We start from the raw sequence: 20,915 nt of genomic DNA on the forward strand, positions 1-20,915 counted from the left end.
CTGACTTCCACAGTCTTAAAAGGTTATGCTATTCTCTCTTAGCAAGAGTCTATTACAGCCATACATGTGAGCTACTAATGAAAGTTGTATGTGCACTGTATGTGGTGTAGGATGAGGGTGTAAGCTGGGTGCAAGTGTGACCGAGTGCAGGAAGGAATCCATGTTGGCTTTTCTGTGTAAACACGGCAACTAAGATAGTGGTGGACTCTGTGCAAGGCTGTCTAGGACTCAGAATACCTCAGAGGCTGCTCCTTCAACATTCCTTCCCTTAACCAGTGCCCTACTGTGGATGGTTACAGTGCCTTGATGGTGGCAATATCATATTGCTCCTTTGTAGTTTGCCTTCAGATACCTGACCAATGTGCATTTACACAGAAAATAGTCGGATGTGTGGGCTGATTTCCAGGGCCGGACTGGGAACCATAACCAGCCCTGGCAAAGTGCTCGGCCGGCCCCCCCCACCCTCCCTCCCCACTCGGAGAGGCGGGGGGGGGGAGGGAGACCGGCCGAGCACTTTGCCCTGCTGATTTCTCATATACATACGAGATAACTGGAATCAGCTCAGAAAAGACTCCTGTTGTTCATGGCCCTGGCATGAGCTAATCATGATGCTAGGATGCAATACTGATTTGAGGAGACTCCTACAAATCTGAAATATAGCAGAGTGCTGACTGAATATCACCAGGTATAAAAGCTGGCCAGCTTGACCAGTACTCTGTTCCAAGAGCCCTCATTGACCGAGTGTACTCCAGTACAGTTGAGAATTTGCTGAGCTCCACAGACAGTCTACTGACGACGGCCCTGGAACCAGACTAACGACTGAGCCTGGTTCTAGTTTCCTGCTGGAATGGCTGCTGAACTTCCTGGGCAGAAGTACCCTAACTGCTGGGACTGGGTTACTGAACTGCACTATGCACAGAAATTCCAGCCTGTGAGGAGCTCAGATGTGTGAGGACCTTTAGCAGTTAATGTGAGGTCTGTGTACTCTTGCCCGGTGGGGGCTGGGAGTGGGCGGGGACACATATAATTTACATCAGATCCCAAAGGTGAAGGAGAATTACCACCAACTGTATGCATTGACCAAGGTTGCAGCACAATGTGGTGAACCTCACTTGTCCATGATCACACAAGTGCTTCAGGGAAAACAGTGTGTGCCTCTAGTCTTCTCTCCATGACCCCCTAGGCCTCTTACCTACTGATTGAGTCACTGCAAACCACATCTGAATCCATTGAGCAGTTGCCAAAATATCAGAGATTCAAACCTTGGTCTGTAACACTGCCTTAGCCTCCCTGTCGGCAGAGTCAGTGTACATGATTTTGTGGGCACTCCAGGCATGGGGAAAAACCAATCGCGACTATTTATTTCAGAGATGCTGCACTTTAGTAACATCAAAAGTATTGGGATCCTGGTGCCCTTCCTTAGTCTTCCAACATAGTGGATAACATGGACTGCGCCGGTAGTTGGTCTCAGACACGGAGCGCTGCCCCTCCACCTACTTTTGTGTTTATGATCCACATCGACAAGTCTGGGAGAGAATATCTCACCAGGTTGGGTAATAGGCAATGTTTCTGGACCTCAGTTGCTTGTGGGTGAAGGCACTGACACCTTCCAACACACTGCAGCCTTCGAAGCGGTGCACAACATTTTAACTCAGTAAACACAGGACTGTCTTACAGCAATCTTTAAGTGGATGACTATTAACCATTTAAAATGCAACACCGGAAAAACTGAAATCCTTCCTGTAGGTAAGAATAACCTCTTTTCCCCAACAGCTTGCTGGCCAGCAGAGGCTGAAGTGCCTCCTAATACAATCATATCTGCCCGTAATTTGGGCATTAAATTTGATCACCAGTTGTCCTTTAAACCCCAGGCCGTGGCAGTAGCAGGTATGTGCTTTCAGATCATCAAAGCACTAAGGAAGTTTTTCGATCTTCTTCCATTACCAGCGAGGAAAACTGTCGCAGTGGCCTTAATTAGCTCTAGGCTTGATTATTGCAATGGACTATATGCTGGAGCAAACAAATCTGTTCTCCACAAATTGCAAATGGTCCAAAATGCGACAGCCCGCTTGGTACTGCGCCTGCCTCGTAGGTCATCTGCCTCGGCAGCCTTAAACACTCTTCATTGGCTGCCAATAGGGAAAAGAATTCTGTTTAAGATTCTCCTAATCACCTTTAGGGCATTTTATCAACGTGGCCCAACCTATTTACATAATGGGTTTAAAAGATATCAACCAACTCGCTGTTTGAGATCTGCCCATCAGAACTTACTTACCCCTCCTCACTTTAAGCTGATGACAAAGGGTGGTATATCCCTTTTTGTTTTAGGAACAAAGGCCTGGAATAAACTTCCTCCTCAGCTGCGAGTAATCTCCCAGGAAGCCCCATTCAGAAAATCACTGAAAACCTGGATCTTCTCCCTGCCTGATGCCACCAGTAGAACCCTAGTGTAATGTGTGTGTAGAAACTTAGTGACACCTTTCTCCCTTCCTCACAACTCCTCCATCTGAGTTGTTTGTGCGCCAAGATACCCCTTGGAGTGAAAGTTGCGCGGTAGAAATGTCTCTTACATTACATGACATTACATTAATGCATTTCCCTGAAAAAGTAGTGACTAGAACAAGTGGTTGCTAGACTGTTGCTGGTGAGGTAGGATGCAAGGCTTTTGTTCTTCAGGGGTGTGCTTCAAAAGCATGCGACTAGTGCTTCATGCATTGCATTATCCAAACTGGTTTGTAGTTTCTGCATCATGCCGGAGGTGCTTCGCGAGCCACAGAGAAGCAGCTCTAGTGAGACAATCATGCAGACATTTGCACAGTACAAATACCAGCAATATAGTAGCAGTGGTCATACATCTCTATTATAAGTACATCTATCGCACCTTCTCCTAAATACTCGAATAGCTCATGGACTCAATTATTTGGCTAGGAAGAGGCTAGAGCAGTTGTTCTTAACCCATGGCACTGGGACCTCTACGAAGCCTACTCAGGGAGTCCACAACTGCTTAGAATATTAAATAATATTAATAGAGGAGAAAAATGTACATAATTAAAGAAGCAAATGTACAACTGAGAAATTTTAAACGTTCTTTAAACGTGAAGGAATTTGAACGTTAATACTCAAGTTAGTATCCTCCAACTGATTCATGGGAGCAGTGCAAGTCTATCAAACAGAATTTAGTATGGATGATGAGTGACCTCAAATTAATATATAAATGCTCCAACCTCCCCATTAAAATGACAATTTTGCTTATTTTCTTATAGTGGTTTGTGAATTAAATAATCAATCATTTATTCGATCAAATCTTTTCTGTGTAATTTTGTGTATTATTTTGTGCTTCAAATCATTTAAAATACTTAGGCCAAGATCCTTGGCCTCCAGTAATGATTCAGAGGGGGTATCCGGATTCTAATAGTGGCTCAGTGAGGGTCCCTGGGTTCTAGTAATGATTACGTATGGGCAGACAGAGGTCAAAAGGTTAATAATCACTGGACTAGAGAGTTTTGATTTTCGTTCTTAACCTTCATATTATGTGCAATATACAGCTTTATGAATATTCAAATACTTTTCTTTTTAGAACATGTAGCACAAACTGAATATTCAGTAATTAGGGGGCTGAAGGGTATTCTGCTTTCATTGACTATTGCCAGACACCATTCTCAACCCATGTCCAATGAGACTGCTCTGCTCTGCCCCTTGGGTCATTAAACTAATGTCTTCTGCAAACCTTTTTTGCAAGGGATTGTCAACCCGACCAGGGATTGAGGGGCTCAATGGTCCCAAAGATGGCTCCATGCACCTACTGAACTCACTCTTACTGGGCAGGAGGAACTCTGAAGGATGAATTGCTAGCGCGAGTATGCAATGAGGCGGATTCAAAGTTCGGGTATTTCTTCTGCTATGCAGTTCTTCCAGAAGCAAAGAATGTGAAGAAAAAGCTCGTACAAGCTGATTGAATACTTAGGTGATAAGAGTACGGGGCTCATTAGGTATACACTTGAATTATATATTAAATGTAGATATTAATTTATCGTATCTTACCTCACAGCATCCAGTCTCTTGTTTTGTCGTATTAGTTCGATAAACTCCTGGATTCTAAGACTGAACTCCAGACAGCTCTGAAAGAATAAAAACAAAAAGTTGCCAGTTAAAGTCACTTGTTTTTCTATGCAGCTTTCACTGAGTGCAATGCTCAACAATCACAATTTATTTCTTTATAAATTAAGTAAATTGTGTAAAAACATAACGTATTTAGATTATTGCAATCCTACACAAATTACCTTCAGCAGCCAGTAATATAGTCAAGGAGCTTCCCTATTATAGTTATATATTAACAAACACACTTGCACTAAAACACCACACAAGGGGTCAATGGTGGCTAGCATTGATAAATTATGGCGGGGTGCGATGGCGCACAACTCACCATAATACAGAGCGGAAGCATGAGCAGGCTCTGCCTGGTTGTCCATGAGCAGGAAAGGGAAGGACTTCCCTTCCTGCTCAGTGGAACGTGGTCCAACCAATCCTGGAGCTACTCTCATCACCATGAGCAAAGCTCCAGGTTTGGTTGGAGCCTGCTAAACCAGGGCTCATTTTGAGGCTGGGAGGCCTGTGCCAGCAATCTCCAGACTGTTTCACAGCCGTTGGATTGCTGGGTCTACAGTGCACATTTGGGACGGTCATCGTAAGACGTACGGCCAATCCGACATGCGCACTGTAGACCAGTGCAGTCATCCTGCCTAGCATGAGCGAGTGCATTGGTAAATAAAGAAAATGGCATTGACGAACAAGTTACTTACCTTCAGTAACGCATTATCTGGTAGAGACTCCATCTAGCTGCACATTCCTTACCATTGAATTTCCCAGGCGTCAGGCAGGATCCGGAAACTTTTTCTGAGCAATACTCCTTGCGAGCGTCAATGGGTGGCTCCATTCGGCTCTGCGTGAGGCCGTCGGCGTAGTTTATGACATCAAGGTACCTATATAGGCAGCCTCCAGGCACGCAGATGTCAGTACTTTTTAGTTTTTTCTATGCCAGAAGAGCAGAGCCAGATAATGTGTTACCGAAGGTAAGTAACTTGTTCATCTGATAGAGACTTCTAGCTGCAGATTCCTTACCTTTGAATTAGATACCCAAGCCGTACTATCCTAGGGGTGGGTTGCAGACCAATACCTCAAACTAGGAAGTCCTGCAGGACTGAACGGGCAAAATGCTCATCTCTGTAGACTTGATCGTCCTGGCAGTAATGTGTGGCAAACATGTGCAATGATGCCCACGTAGCTGCCTGACAGATGTCTAGGACTGGGACACCCAAGCCAAGGCTGCAGTCACAGCCTTTCGCCTGGTGGAATGGGCCATTAATCCCTTAGCGGCTGCTTCTTTTCCAGGGCATAGCAGCTCTTTAATGCAGAGAACAAACCAGCAGGAGATGGTCCTTTTCTGAACTGCCCTTCCCTTCCCTTCTTAGCTCCCACATACCCCATAGAGAGTTGGTCGTCCACCTGGAGCTCTTTCGTGCGGTCAAGGTAGAACGACAAAGCTCATTTTGGGTCCAGTCGGTAGTGACGCTCCTCTTCCTTAGAGAAATGAGGGGGAGCAAAGAATCTAATGGACTGACCCAGATGGAATGGGGTCACAACTTTTGGCAAAATGGAAGACCGGGTACAAAGCACCACTTTGTCTGCAGGAGACATCAGATAGGGAGGAAAGCAAGATAGCACCTGCAACTCACTCACCCTCCGGGCAGATGTAATTGCCAATAAGGCGGTTTTGATGGTCAACAGCTGGTGTGTGAGTGTCTGGAAAGTTTCAGGGTTCCATCCATCATCTCCTTGTGTTTGCTTTGTTCGCCCTAAATTGGCAGGGTATGCCCATACTTGGGTCCCTTGCTCACTTTGCCACTGGATTCAAGCTAGCCTGGCTGATGAAAGGTGTTACCCAGAAACCGGTCCCAGGATGCTGGTTTCCGGTTCAGGGAAGACCTGGCTTGGCAGTTCGAGCTGGCCTGTTCCCATGAGGGACAGGGTCAAGACTGATTTGCATTTAGATGGGTCTGAACTGAGGTGGCGAAGTGAGCTAAAGAATGATTATGTATTCAACCCAGATCTGTGACTGGGGGTGAGTGTCTGAAAAGTTTCAGCGTTCCATCCATCATCTCTTTGCGTTTGCTCCAGATGGAATGGGGTCACAACTTTTGGCAAAAAGGAAGACCGGGTGCAAAGCACCACTTTCTCTGGAAAAGACATCAGATAGGGAGGCAAGCAAGATAGCACCTGCAACTCACTCACCCTCTGGGCAGATGTAATCGCCACTAAGGCGGTTTTGATGGTCAACAGCTGGAGGGTGCAATTGTGTAAAGGCTCAAAGGGAGCACACATCAGGTAGATGAGGACCAAACTAAGGTACCACTGTGGCATAACAAAGGACGTGGGTGGAAACAAGTGAGACAGCCCTTTTAAAAATCTAGGTACAATAGGAGACTTAAAAAGAGAGGACTGGTCTGTCACCCGCAAAACAGCAGTATAATACACATTTTTGCCAACAGCAGAAGTATACCGTCTTAGTGGAGGGCCGCCAAAATAACATTGCATTCTTCGAAAGGAAGGTCAAAAGTAATCAACTGCCACTGCTCAATCTCCATGCATGGATGCGCAGAGTTGACAGGTTCGGTTGAAAGACCCTCTCCTGCTGCTGCGACAGAAGATCCTCCTGAAGGGGCAGCCTGATCAGAGGATCGATGCTCATTTTCAGAAGCTATGGATACCATTCTCTCCTCGCCCTGTCCAGAGCCACAAGAATGACTTGAGCCCGGGCACTCCTGATCTTCTTCAGAACCCAGGGCAGGAGTGGTATGGGCAGAAAGGCGTATATCAGGCCTGTCCACTCATGACAAAAAATGTCGCCGGGCGATAGCCGCCTTGGCAACTCCAGCGTGCAGCACTGCTGACACCGCATGTTGTCTTCGGAGGTAAAAAAAATCTCCCTACCGCTGAAAGAGACCTTGAGCCACCTCCTACTAGAGACGCCATTCGTGATCCGCTAGGTATCGACGGCTGAGTTCGTCGCCCTGGCGTTCAGAGAACCTGCCAGGTGTTCAACCACCAGGGTTATGCCCTGATGGTCCAACCATGTCCAGAGATGCAGTGCCTCTCGACAAAGGGTCCACGACCCCACCCTGCCCTGCCCTGCTAGTTGCAGTACCACATGGTGGTGGTGTTGTCCGTGAACACCTGCACTAACTTCCCCTTGACAGAGGGACCAAATGCCTTCAATGCCAACCGAATCGCTCGGACCTCTAACAAACTTATGTGGGCCCGACTCTGCTGCAGACCAGTGTCTCCTGATCCTCACCTCTCCCAGATGGCCACCCTATCCCAAAAGGAAAAGACAGGAAGAGAATAGCCCTCCAGAATGATCTGCAAGACCCACTTGTCCGACGTTTTGAACCTCCAGTGGGGGAGATGATGATGGATTCTCCTGCAAACTGGAGTGGTGTGGTCTTGCAGAGTCAGACTAGGAGTGCTTGGAGGCTGCGGCTGCTGAGGGCAGGGTGGCTGAAGACTTCTGGCTTACATTCCTAGGTCAGAATGAACCGTGTCTACATCCCTGCACAGCTTGTGGAGCCTGTGCAGGGCATTGGCTAGGATAAGGCGGACGCGGCTAGAAACCCCTTCTGTTGCCACGAAAGGAACAAAAGGTAGACTGGCCTCGAGGAGTAGTAAAGAGGCCCAAGGATTTGGCCGTAGCTCGAGAGTCTTTGAACCTCACTAGGGCTAAATCTGCCTTTTCCCCAAAAAAGGCAGATCCCATCAAAGGGCATGTCCATCAGATTTGCCAGGACATCCCCAGAGAAGCCAGTTGTCCTAAGACAGATGTGACACACCTCAAGGCCACTGTTGTGGAAATTGACCTGGCCAGAGAATCCATCGCATCAAGGCCACACCTGATGGTGAATTGTGCTGCATCTCTTACCATACTTACCGCTTGAGAGAGCACAGCCCAGGCCTCCTCCGGGGCTTGCGGCAGCACTTGTGCAACGGTCTCCCAAGGGGAGTGGGAGAAACAGCCCAATAAGCATGCGATATTCACCTACCACAATTAGAATTAACTGAGACGGGGCGGGCAGGTGGTAGAATTAACCTGGAAGGGGCGAGCGGGTGGGAGAATTAACCTAGAAGGGGTGAGCGGGTGGGACGAATTAACCTAGAAGGGGTGGGTGGGTGGGACGAATTAACCTAGAAGGGGTGGGTGGGTGGGCCGAATTAACCTAGAAGGGGTGGGTGGGTGGGACGAATTAACCTAGAAGGGGTGGGTGGGTGGGACGAATTAACCTAGAAGGGGTGGGTGGGTGGGACGAATTAACCTAGAAGGGGTGGGTGGGTGGGACGAATTAACCTAGAAGGGGTGGGTGGGTGGGACGAATTAACCTAGAAGGGGTGGGTGGGTGGGACGAATTAACCTAGAAGGGGTGGGTGGGTGGGACGAATTAACCTAGAAGGGGTGGGTGGGTGGGACGAATGAACCTAGAAGGGGTGGGTGGGTGGGACGAATGAACCTAGAAGGGGTGGGTGGGTGGGACGAATGAACCTAGAAGGGGTGGGTGGGTGGGACGAATTAACCTAGAAGGGGTGGGTGGGACGAATCAACCTAGTAGGAGTGGGTGGGTGGGAGAATCAACCTGGAAGGGGTGGGTGGGTGGGAGATCTCTGGAAGGGGTTGCTGGGTGGGAGAATTAACCTGGAAGAGGTGGGCGGGTGGGAGAATTAACCTGGAAGAGGTGGGCGGGTGGGAGAATTAACCTGGAAGGGGTGGGTGGGTGGCCGAAATAACCTGGATAGGGTGGGCAGGTGGGAGAATTAACCTGGATAGGGCGGGCGGGTGAGAGAATCAACCTGGATAGGGCGGGTGGGTGAGAGAATCAACCTGGATAGGGCGGGTGGGAGAATTAACCTGGATAGGGCGGGCGGGTGGGAGAATTAACCTGGATAGGGCGGGCGGGTGGGAGAATTAACCTGGATAGGGCGGGCGGGTGGGAGAATTAACCTGAATAGGGCGGGCGGGTGGGAGAATTACCCTGGATAGGGCGGGCGGGTGGGAGAATTACCCTGGATAGGGCGGGCGGGTGGGAGAATTACCCTGGATAGGGCGGGCGGGTGGGAGAATTACCCTGGATAGGGTGGGCGGGTGGGAGAATTAACCTGGATAGGGTGGGCGGGTGGGAGAATTAACCGGGGCGGGCAGGTGGGAGAATTAACTGGAGGGGGACAGGCGGGTGGGAGAATTAACTGGGATGGGGCGGGAAGGTGGGAGAATTAACTGGGACCGGGCGGGTGGGAGAATTAACTGAGATGGGGCGGGCGGGTGAAAGAATTAACTGGGGCGGGCGGGAGAATTACCCGGGAGGGGGCGGGGCGGGCGGGTTGGCGAATTAACCGTACGTGGTGGGCTAATTAACCGGAATGGGGCGGGCAGGTGGGCTAATTAACCGGAATGGGGCGGGCGGGTGGGCTAATTAACCGGAATGGGGCGGGCGGGTGGGCGAATTAACCGGGACGGGGAGGGCGGGTGGTCGAATTAACCGGGACGGGCGGGTGGGCAAATTAACCGGGACGGGGCAGGCTGGTGGGCAAATTAACCAGGACTAAGAATTAACCAGGATCGGGCGGGAGAATTAACCCATTGAATTAACCGGGATGGGGCGAGCGGGTGGGAGAATTAACTGGGACAGGGCGGGTGGGAGAATTAACTGGGACGGGGCAGGCAGGTGGTAGAATTAACTGGGACGGGGCGGGCGGGTGGTCGAATTAACTGGGATGGGGCGGGCGGTCGAATTAACTGGGATGGGGTGGGCGGGTGGGAGAATTACCTGGGACGGGGCGGGCGGGTGGGAGAATTACCTGGGACGGGGCGGGCGGGTGGGAGAATTACCTGGGACGGGGCGGGCGGGTGGGAGAATTACCTGGGACGGGGCGGGCGGGTGGGAGAATTACCTGGGACGGGGCAGGCGGGTGGGAGAATTACCTGGGGGGCGGCGGGCGGGTGGGATTATTAACTGGGACGGAGCAGGCGGGTGGGAGAATTAACTGGGGCGGGCGAGTGACAGAATTTACTGGGACGGGGTGGGCGGGTGGGAGAATTTACTGGGACGGGGTGGGCGGGTGGGAGAATTTACTGGGACGGGGTGGGCGGGTGGGAGAATTAACTGGGACGGGGCGGGCGGGTGGGAGAATTAACTGGGACGGGGCGGGCGGGTGGGAGAATTAACTGGGACGGGGCGGGCGGGTGGGAGACTTAACTGGGACGGGAAAGGCAGGTGGGTGTATAAACCAGGACTGGGCAGGCGGGTGGGAGAATTAACCAGGACTGGGCAGGCGGGTGGGAGAATTAACCAGGACTGGGCAGGCGGGTGGGAGAATTAACCAGGACTGGGCAGGCGGGTGGGAGAATTAACCAGGACTAGGTGGGCGGGCGAATTATCCGGGACTAGGGAGAATTAACCGGTATTTGGTAGAATTAACCGGGACAGTGATTTAAGCGGGACTTGGGAGAATTAACCAGGACTGGGTTGCGGGTGGGAAAATTAACCAGGACTGGGTGGGCGGGTGGGAGAATTAACCAGGACTGGGTGGGCGGGTGGGAGAATTAACCAGGACTGGGTGGGCGGGTGGGAGAATTAACCAGGACTGGGTGGGCGGGTGGGAGAATTAACCAGGACTGGGTGGGCGGGTGGGAGAATTAACCAGGACTGGGTGGGCGGGTGGGAGAATCAATTAGGACTGGGTGGGCGGGTGGGAGAATCAACCAGGACAGGGTGGGCGGGTGGGAGAATCAACCAGGACTGGGTGGGCGGGTGGTAGAATCAACCAGGACTGGGTGGGCGGGTGGTAGAATCAACCAGGACTGGGTGGGCGGGTGGTAGAATCAACCAGGACTGGGTGGGCGGGTGGTAGAATCAACCAGGACTGGGTGGGCGGGTGGGAGAATCAACCAGGACTGGGTGGGCGGGTGGGAGAATCAACCAGGACTGGGTGGGCGGGTGGGAGAATCAACCAGGACTGGGTGGGCGGGTGGGAGAATCAACCAGGACTGGGTGGGCGGGTGGGAGAATCAACCAGGACTGGTGGGCGGGTGGGAGAATTAACCAGGACTGGGAGGGCGGGTGGGAGAATTAACCAGGACTGGTAGGGCGGGTGGGAGAATTAACCAGGACTGGGAGGGCGGGTGGGAGAATTAACCAGGACTGGGAGGGCGGGTGGGAGAATTAACCAGGACTAGGAGGGCGGGTGGGAGATTTAACCGGGACGGGGCGGGCAGGTGGGAGAACTAATCGGGACGGGGCAGGCCTGTAGGTGAATTAACAGGGACTTAGAATTAACTGGATAGGGCCGGGCGAATTAACCGGGACGGGGTGGAAGAATTAACTGGGAGGGGGCGGGCAGGTGGGAGAATTAACAGGGAGGGGGCGGGCGGGTGGGAGAATTAACAGGGAGGGGGCGGGCGGGTGGGAGAATTAACAGGGAGGGGGCGGGCGGGTGGGAGAATTAACAGGGAGGGGGCGGGCGGGTGGGAGAATTAACAGGGAGGGGGCGGGCGGGAGAATTAACAGGGAGGGGGCGGGGGGCGGGCGGGTGGGAGAATTAACAGGGAGGGGGCGGGGGGGCGGGCGGGTGGGAGAATTAACAGGGAGGGGGCGGGCGGGCGGGTGGGAGAATTAACAGGGAGGGGGCGGGCGGGAGAATTAACTGGGAGGGGGCGGGCGGGCGGGAGAATTAACTGGGAGGGGGCGGGCGGGCGGGAGAATTAACTGGGAGGGGGCGGGCGGGTGGGAGAATTAACTGGGAGGGGGCGGGCGGGTGGGAGAATTAACTGGGAGGGGGCGGGCGGGTGGGAGAATTAACTGGGAGGGGGCGGGCGGGTGTGCGAATTAACTGGGAGGGGCGGGCGGGTGGGAGAATTAACTGGGACGGGGCGGGCGGGTGGGAGAATTAACTGGGACGGGGCGGGCGGGTGGGAGAATTAACTGGGACGGGGCGGGCGGGTGGGAGAATTAACTGGGACGGGGCGGGCGAGTGGGAGAATTAACTGGGACGGGGCGGGCGGGTGGGAGAATTACCTGGGACGAGGCGGGCGGGTGGAAGAATTACCTGGGGCGGGTGGGTGTGAGAATTAGCTGGGACGGGGCGGGTGGGTGGGAGAATTAGCTGGGACGGGGCAGGTGGGTGGGAGAATTAGCTGGGACGGGGCGGGTGGGTGGGAGAATTAGCTGGGACGGGGCGGGTGGGTGGGAGAATTAACTGGGACGGGGCGGGTGGGTGGGAGAATTAACTGGGACGGGGCGGGTGGGTGGGAGAATTAACTGGGACGGGGCGGGTGGGTGGGAGAATTAACTGGGACGGGGTGGGTGGGTGGGAGAATTAACTGGGACGGGGTGGGTGGGTGGGAGAATTAACTGGGACGTTGAATTAACTGGGACAGGGTGGGCGGGTGGTAGAATTAATTGGAACAGGGTGGGCGGGTATTATTATTAATTGGGAGGGGGTGGGCGGGGGGAGAATTAATTGGGACAGGGCAGGAGGGTGGGAAAATTAACTGGGACGGGGCGGGTGGGAAAATTAACTGGGACAGGGGCGGGTGGGAATATTTACTGGGACAGGGAGGGCATGTGGGAAAATTAACTTGGACGGGGAGGGCGGGTGGGAAAATTAACTGGGACGGGGTGGGTGGGTGGGTGGAAAAATTAACTGGGACGGGGTGGGTGGGTGGGTGGGTGGGAGAATTAACTGGGACGGGGTGGGTGGGTGGGAGAATTAACTGGGACGGGGTGGGTGGGTGGGAGAATTAACTGGGACGGGGTGGGTGGGTGGGAGAATTAACTGGGACGGGGTGGGTGGGAGAATTAACTGGAACGGGGTAGGTGGGTGGGTTGTTGGGGAGAATCAACTGGGACGGGGTAGGTGGGTGGGTTGTTGGGGAGAATCAACTGGGACGGGGTAGGTGGGTGGGTTGTTGGGGAGAATCAACTGGGACGGGGTAGGTGGGTGGGTTGTTGGGGAGAATCAACTGGGACGGGGTGGGTGGGGGGGGAGAATAAACTGGGACGGGGTGGGTGGGGGGGAGAATAAACTGGGACGGGGTGGGTGGGGGGGGAGAATAAACTGGGACGGGGTGGGTGGGTGGGGAGAATCAACTGGGACGGGGTGGGTGGGTGGGGAGAATCAACTGGGACGGGGTGGGTGGGTGGGGAGAATCAACTGGGACGGGGTGGGTGGGTGGGGAGAATCAACTGGGACGGGGTGGGTGGGTGGGGAGAATCAACTGGGACGGGGTGGGTGGGTGGGGAGAATCAACTGGGACGGGGTGGGTGGGTGGGGAGAATCAACTGGGACGGGGTGGGTGGGTGGGGAGAATCAACTGGGACGGGGTGGGTGGGTGGGGAGAATCAACTGGGACGGGGTGGGTGGGTGGGGAGAATCAACTGGGACGGGGTGGGTGGGTGGGGAGAATCAACTGGGACGGGGTGGGTGGGTGGGGAGAATCAACTGGGACGGGGTGGGTGGGTGGGGAGAATCAACTGGGACGGGGTGGGTGGGTGGGGAGAATCAACTGGGACGGGGTGGGTGGGTGGGGAGAATCAACTGGGACGGGGTGGGTGGGTGGGGAGAATCAACTGGGACAGGGTGGGTGGGTGGGGAGAATCAACTGGGACGGGGTGGGTGGGTGGGGAGAATCAACTGGGACGGGACGGGGTGGGTGGGTGGGGAGAATCAACTGGGACGGGACGGGGTGGGTGGGTGGGGAGAATCAACTGGGACGGGACGGGGTGGGTGGGTGGGGAGAATCAACTGGGACGGGACGGGGTGGGTGGGCGATGAGAATCAACTGGGACGGGACGGGGGGGTGGGTGGGGAGAATCAACTGGGACGGGACGGGGGGGTGGGTGGCGAGAATCAACTGGGACGGGACGGGGTGGGTGGGTGGGTGGGGAGAATCAACTGGGACGGGACGGGGTGGGTGGGTGGGGAGAATCAACTGGGACGGGACGGGGTGGGTGGGTGGGGAGAATCAACTGGGACGGGTGGGTGGGTGGTTCAGAATCAACTGGGACGGGGTGGGTGGGTGGGTGGGTGGGTGGGGAGAATCAACTGGGACGGGGTGGGTGGGTGGGGAGAATCAACTGGGACGGGACGGGGTGGGTGGGTGGGGAGAATCAACTGGGACGGGACGGGGTGGGTGGGTGGGGAGAATCAACTGGGACGGGGCGGGGTGGGTGGGTGGGGAGAATCAACTGGGACGGGGCGGGGTGGGTGGGTGGGGAGAATCAACTGGGACGGGACGGGGTGGGTGGGTGGGGAGAATCAACTGGGACGGGACGGGGTGGGTGGGTGGGGAGAATCAACTGGGACGGGACGGGGTGGGTGGGTGGGGAGAATCAACTGGGACGGGTGGGTGGGTGGGTGGGGAGAATCAACTGGGACGGGTGGGTGGGTGGGTGGGGAGAATCAACTGGGACTGGGTGGGTGGGGAGAATCAACTGGGACGGGGTGGGTGGGTGGGGAGAATCAACTGGGACGGGGTGGGTGGGTGGGGAGAATCAACTGGGACGGGGTGGGTGGGTGGGGAGAATCAACTGGGACGGGGTGGGTGGGTGGGGAGAATCAACTGGGACGGGGTGGGTGGGTGGGGAGAATCAACTGGGACGGGGTGGGTGGGTGGGGAGAATCAACTGGGACGGGGTGGGTGGGAGAATTGACGGGGTGGGTGGGAGAATTAACTGGGAATTAACTGGGACGGGGTGGGTGGGTGGGAGAATTAACTGGGACGGGGTGGGTGGGTGGGAGAATTAACTGGGACGGGGTGGGTGGGTGGGAGAATTCACTGGGACGGGGTGGGTGGGTGGGAGAATTCACTGGGACGGGGTGGGTGGGTGGGAGAATTCACTGGGACGGGGTGGGTGGGTGGGAGAATTCACTGGAACGGGGTGGGTGGGTGGGAGAATTCACTGGAACGGGGTGGGTGGGTGGGAGAATTCACTGGAACGGGGTGGGTGGGAGAATTCACTGGAACGGGGTGGGTGGGTGGGAGAATTCACTGGAACGGGGTGGGTGGGTGGGAGAATTCACTGGGACGTTGAATTAACTGGGACAGGGTGGGCGGGTGGTAGAATTAATTGGAACAGGGTGGGCGGGTATTATTATTAATTGGGAGGGGGTGGGCGGGGGGAGAATTAATTGGGGCAGGAGGGTGGGAAAATTAACTGGGACGGGGCGGGTGGGAAAATTAACTGGGACAGGGGCGGGTGGGAAAATTAACTGGGATGGGGGCGGGTGGGCAAATTAACTGGGACTGGGAGGGCGGGTGGGAATATTTACTGGGACAGGGAGGGCATGTGGGAAAATTAAATGGGACAGGGAGGGCGGGTGGGAACTTGGACAGGGAGGGAGGGAAAATTAACTGGGACAGGGAGGGTGGGTGGGAAAATTAACGGGGACAGGGAGGGCGGGTGGGAAAATTAACGGGGACAGGGAGGGCGGGTGGGAAAATTAACGGGGACAGGGAGGGCGGGTGGGAAAATTAACTGGGACGGGGAGGGCGGGTGGGAAAATTAACTGGGACGGGGAGGGCGGGTGGGAAAATTAACTGGGACGGGGAGGGCGGGTGGGAAAATTAACTGGGACGGGGAGGGCGGGTGGGAAAATTAACTGGGACGGGGAGGGCGGGTGGGAAAATTAACTGGGACGGGGAGGGCGGGTGGGAAAATGAACTGGGACGGGGAGGGCGGGTGGGAAAATGAACTGGGACGGGGAGGGCGGGTGGGAAAATTAACTGGGACGGGGAGGGCGGGTGGGAAAATTAACTGGGACGGGGAGGGCGGGTGTGAAAATTAACTGGGACGGGGAGGGCGGGTGGGAAAATTAACTGGGACGGGGAGGGCGGATGGGAAAATTAACTGGGACGGGGCGGGGGGGGGTGGAAAAATTAACTAGGACGGGGCGGGCGGGAAAATTGACTAGGACGGGGCGGGCGGGTGGGAAAATTGACTAGGACGGGGCGGGTGGGTGGGAAAATTGACTAGGACGGGGCGGGTGGGTGGGAAAATTGACTAGGACGGGGCGGGCGGGTGGGAAAATTAACTAGGACGGGGCGGGCGGGTGGGAAAATTAACTAGGACGGGGCGGGCGGGTGGGTGGGAAAATTAACTAGGACGGGGCGGGCGGGCGGGAAAATTAACTAGGACGGGGCGGGTGGGAAAATTAACTAGGACGGGGCGGGCGGGTGGGAAAATTAACTAGGACGGGGCGGGCGGGTGGGAAAATTAACTAGGACGGGGCGGGCGGGTGGGAAAATTAACTAGGACGGGGCGGGCGGGTGGGAAAATTAACTACGACGGGGCGGGCGGGTGGGAAAATTAACTAGGACGGGGCGGGCGGGTGGGAAAATTAACTAGGACGGGGCGGGCGGGTGGGAAAATTAACTGGGGCGGGCGGGTGGGAAAATAACTAGGACGGGCGGGCGGGAAAATTAACAGGGGCGGGCGGGTGGGAAAATTAACAGGGACGGGGCGGGCGGGTGGGAAAATTAACAGGGACGGGGCGGGCGGGTGGGAAAATTAACAGGGACGGGGCGGGCGGGTGGGAAAATTAACAGGGGCGGGCGGGTGGGAAAATTAACAGGGATGGGGTGGGCGGGTGGGAGAATTAAGTGGGATGGGGTGGGCGGGTGGGAGAATTAAGTGGGATGGGGCGGGCGGGTGGGAGAATTAAGTGGGATGGGGTGGGCGGGTGGGAGAATTAAGTGGGATGGGGTGGGCGGGTGGGAGAATTAACTGGGACGGGGTGGGCGGGTGGGAGAATTAACTGGGACGGGGTGGGCGGGTGGAAGAATTAACCGCAACGGGGCAGGCAGGAGGGAGAATTAACTGGGACGGGGCAGTGGGAGAATTAACTGTGAATTAACCGGGACGTGAAATAACCGGGACCGGGCGGGTGGGAGAATTAACCGGGATGGGGCAGGAGGTGAGAATTAACCGGGATGGGGCGAGCGTGTGGCAGAACTAACCGGGACGGGCAGGGGGAGAAGAATCAGGGAAATGTATCTGGTAAATGTGGCTCAGGTCAGACCGTGATTTTGTTTTTGTGATTTTTTTTTGGGCACAGCGGCTAAGATCACACATTCGAGGATCACAGCCTCTAACTGGGCTCTATGACCTTCAGCCAATCTGTATAGTTAATGCCCGGAACCATAAGTGTAGAGACGGCTGCTTGCTAACACTGGAGCAGGATGTTGATCTCCACATACTTCCTCATCTGGAAGACCCCACCAGGGGTCATGCTGCACCTTGATTCTCCTGGAAAGCAACATCTACTGCAGGGTTGGCATGCTTCTTCCCTCTCTCAGCAGGCAGGCTGGCTGCTGGGTTCTTCAAGACATGTAAACAGCAAGAGTAGACTCAGGCAATCTCCCTTTGCCTCTGGGAAGCTGGCTGTCAGTTAGACACCAGCTCTTTTTCCATAGCAAAGTACTATGCAGAATACTGCTTTCCCTGGCCATAGACAACTTGGAGCTGGAACAAGTAGGGACCACAGTTATATAGTCAAAACAGACTGGAAATGTGGGTCCACGGTCTACACTTTCAGAACTGGTTTGAGTTGGTGTTCTTATCAAGTTACCTTTTCAGGTTGCTCTCCACACCTAGCCTTTGTGTAAAGTTAAGCTTTTTCATCAGTGGAGAAAGTTTTAAGACCAGAAGGACAATCTTCAATGTAAACTTTAAAATCAATACGTCTATATAGAACATAATAGTGTCACGGACCAAATAACAAAGAGCACAGCATGTACCTTGGAAGTTCGTAACCAAACCAACACACTCTTCAAAATCTTCTTTCAGGTCACAAATCAGGATTTGAACAAAAGTGCTCCAATTGCTACCCCTGACCACTGTGAAGAGATCCTTAATTTGTTTTACATCAAGTTTCATAAAATGTGGGATATTTAAGCAAAGTGCTATTCAAAACTATCTTCCCACAGGATATTCAACTTGTTCAACTTAACCAGCAACAAGTCCTGCAAGTTTTTAAGAAATAAACAACTAACTTGCTAGTAGTGCTCTGCCCAGCAGTGATCATCAAACCTTGACAGGGACACAGAGCTACAAATGCTTCAATTAGAAATAATATAGTGCCAGGGGAATCATTCATCTCTACCTGCTCTACTAAAAAATCTGACTTCTAACCCCCAAATCTCCAGCTACTTACTGACACATATCCAAACTCTAAACTCCACATAAAAAGAAAACAAAACAAAATTACATACCAACTCAGCAACATGGACATAAGATCAGGTAGGGCACATACACCACAATGACTGATATCACAGAGAATGGCCAAAACCTGTGTACAACACAGTAGGTCCCATCATGTTTGGAAAACATATAGAAAAACGTGGTGGCGTCACTGGGTCGTTTAAATGGGGTCTGATCCTTCCTCACAGACAATGAGTACAGTAAGGCAATGCCATTTCATCAATCCCATTACATGTTGTGCACCTTAGGGGCTTTGCCCGATAGCTGCTACTTTTAATGTTTACATGCAGTCGTAAACAAATAAAAACATGAAGAATCATCTAGAATTCCAAATATCAGTTGACAGCAAGTAAATTTACATCCAATTAATAAATAATCAAATGTAACATGCCAGGATCTGAGAATGCCTAGACCAGATCACATTCGCATTAAAAAATAAATTAAACACATAATTACGTCCATATGATTATTCTAAAGATTCTCAGGGACAAATTTCATGTGGGGGAAAAATTTGTAAAGCTGAGAATATACCTTCATTTTCCTGAGTCTTGACTTGTTATCATGACACCATGCCAAGCAAGTCATAGTTTCTTGTCTTTCCAATGATTCTTCCACTTCTTTAGCTGTTAGGAACATCTCTATGTTTACCAAGTCCTTGCAAAAGAAAAGAAAGTAAAACCTATCAAAATACATACATTTGCTTAATCTCCGTAAATATTTATTAACAAGCATTACGATCTGTGATTCTGGCAGTCAGCAGGGCTGGATTAACCACTAAGCAAAATAAGCATGTGCTTAGGGCTTCAAGGGAAGAGGGGCACTACCATCATTTTTCATCTGCCACATTTACCATGAACCATATGGTTCAAAACTGCAAATTGTGCAGCTGAACCTATAAATAAAATGGAAGTAAACAAAAATATTTTTTTTTAATTTCATTTCGAAAAATAACATTTTATTTTAAGGCTTATTCTTGTTTATATTTTGAATTAGATATATACATGGGGGCACCAAAATCTTTTAACTGGTGAGGTCATAACCTGGCCTCGACAGTCGGAAAGAATGCACCTGCCTCTGACAACAGGTCTTCTCAAAAGATGGAGAAACAAATTTTAAGTAGTACTATATCATGATTTAGCCAAGTCTATTTACTTGAAAGTGAGTGTTGTTTCTATATCACATTAAGACTTTAGAGATAATAACTTTCAATGAAACTGATTCCCAGATACTTGCGGTTAACTGTGAATACCAGACTAAGTGTGGAGTAATCTGCTTAATCTTTTTACTGATCCTACATACACAAATTCAAAACGCTATACTTTTAATTCAGTATCATACCCTCTACTGTGTGAAGACGTTTGTAGAATTTGACTCTGAGAGGAGGGATTATGTATGGAAGGTGCTCTATAGGATGGGGTTGGGGAGCTCAGTTTATATCCTGGATCAAATTGCTCTATAAAAACCCACGGGTGAGAGTACGCATGGGTCGTTCGGTCTCGGCAAAGATGGCCTTACAACCCAACACCAACAGGGCTGCCCACACTCCCCACTAATTTTCGCTATCGCGATGGAACCATTGGCCTTTCGGCTTTGGCAGACCCTCAAGGGCTGGGGAGCACAGATAGGCATGACGGAACATATAGTGTCAATGTACACCGATGATGCCATGATTTACTTGAGAAATCCAGATACTGCTAAACGTACAGAGGGAGTTCTGTATTAATATGACTAAGTTATTCATTCATTCATTCGCTCTTTATTTCCATTAGCATCAGCAATCATAAAAATATAGTTAAAACATCAATACATCTATGACCATAGCATAAAAATCAACAAACTTACACTATCATACATAAGCAAAATACACCCCTACTAAAAATCTAGATAAATACCAAAATACTTTAATATTATCTCAAAACTGCAAAACAAAAGAGCTGGTCTTGCTTACTGGAAATTCAAAGGCACGAGTAATAGACGAATATATTTATGTCGCAGGTCGGCCCATTTAAGGCAAATTAAAACAATGTGCAAAGCGTCAAGTGCAGAGGACGCATCACATCTACTAGAGGGGGGTCTGATGGCTTGTGCCATTCCGCTAGTAATTGAGGAAACATATACAGACAAAAGTATGTTAAAAAACCTTTTGTGCATAACCGGTATATCCAGAGTCAGGTAAAGTTACATTTTTTCCCTAGATTTCACCATAACATAATGTGCATAGCTCTATTTATGCTGTGAGCTTAAGGTTCTAATTTCCTGATTATGTACCTTAAATGCTCCCTGCCTACGTCTTTACTATTCCCGCTGGGTCTACTCATGGGATGGTTGTACTACCATGGTGCTTGTACATCATGCATGGAACCTTCTATGAATTACCCCGATGTGTATTGCGCAAATTGGATTTGGAATGGCAAACAATGTAAAAGAGTACTTGCCATGCTATGAAGGAAATGGGATAACGGGGGAAGGTAAGTTCCTGATCTAGAACTGTATTACCTGGCAGCTCAGACACAACATGCCATACACTGGCTCGACACGGAAACAAACTAGGAGAGGTCTCTGCTGGGGGCACACATGGTAGACATCTACTTAGGACACTCTTGATGAGAGGTGGGA

The 20,915-nt window shown here is 52.2% G+C and overlaps 1 protein-coding gene across 2 annotated transcripts in view; it reads right to left on the bottom strand.

The window, feature by feature from the left end:
• MAEA (macrophage erythroblast attacher, E3 ubiquitin ligase) overlaps positions 1 to 20,915 on the bottom strand; it is a 413,699-nt gene that overhangs the window by 152,667 nt on the left and 240,117 nt on the right. For both annotated transcript variants that reach the window (XM_078678642.1, XM_078678641.1), the window contains 2 exons: positions 18,831 to 18,953; positions 4,042 to 4,118 (listed from right to left, as the gene is read on the bottom strand). In XM_078678642.1, the coding sequence (XP_078534768.1) occupies positions 4,042 to 4,118; positions 18,831 to 18,953 (200 nt within the window). The remainder of the gene's footprint in view (positions 1 to 4,041; positions 4,119 to 18,830; positions 18,954 to 20,915) is intronic.

Source organism: Lissotriton helveticus, chromosome 2_2 (genome assembly GCF_964261635.1).
Source record: "Lissotriton helveticus chromosome 2_2, aLisHel1.1, whole genome shotgun sequence".
Lineage (NCBI taxonomy): Eukaryota > Metazoa > Chordata > Amphibia > Caudata > Salamandridae > Lissotriton > Lissotriton helveticus.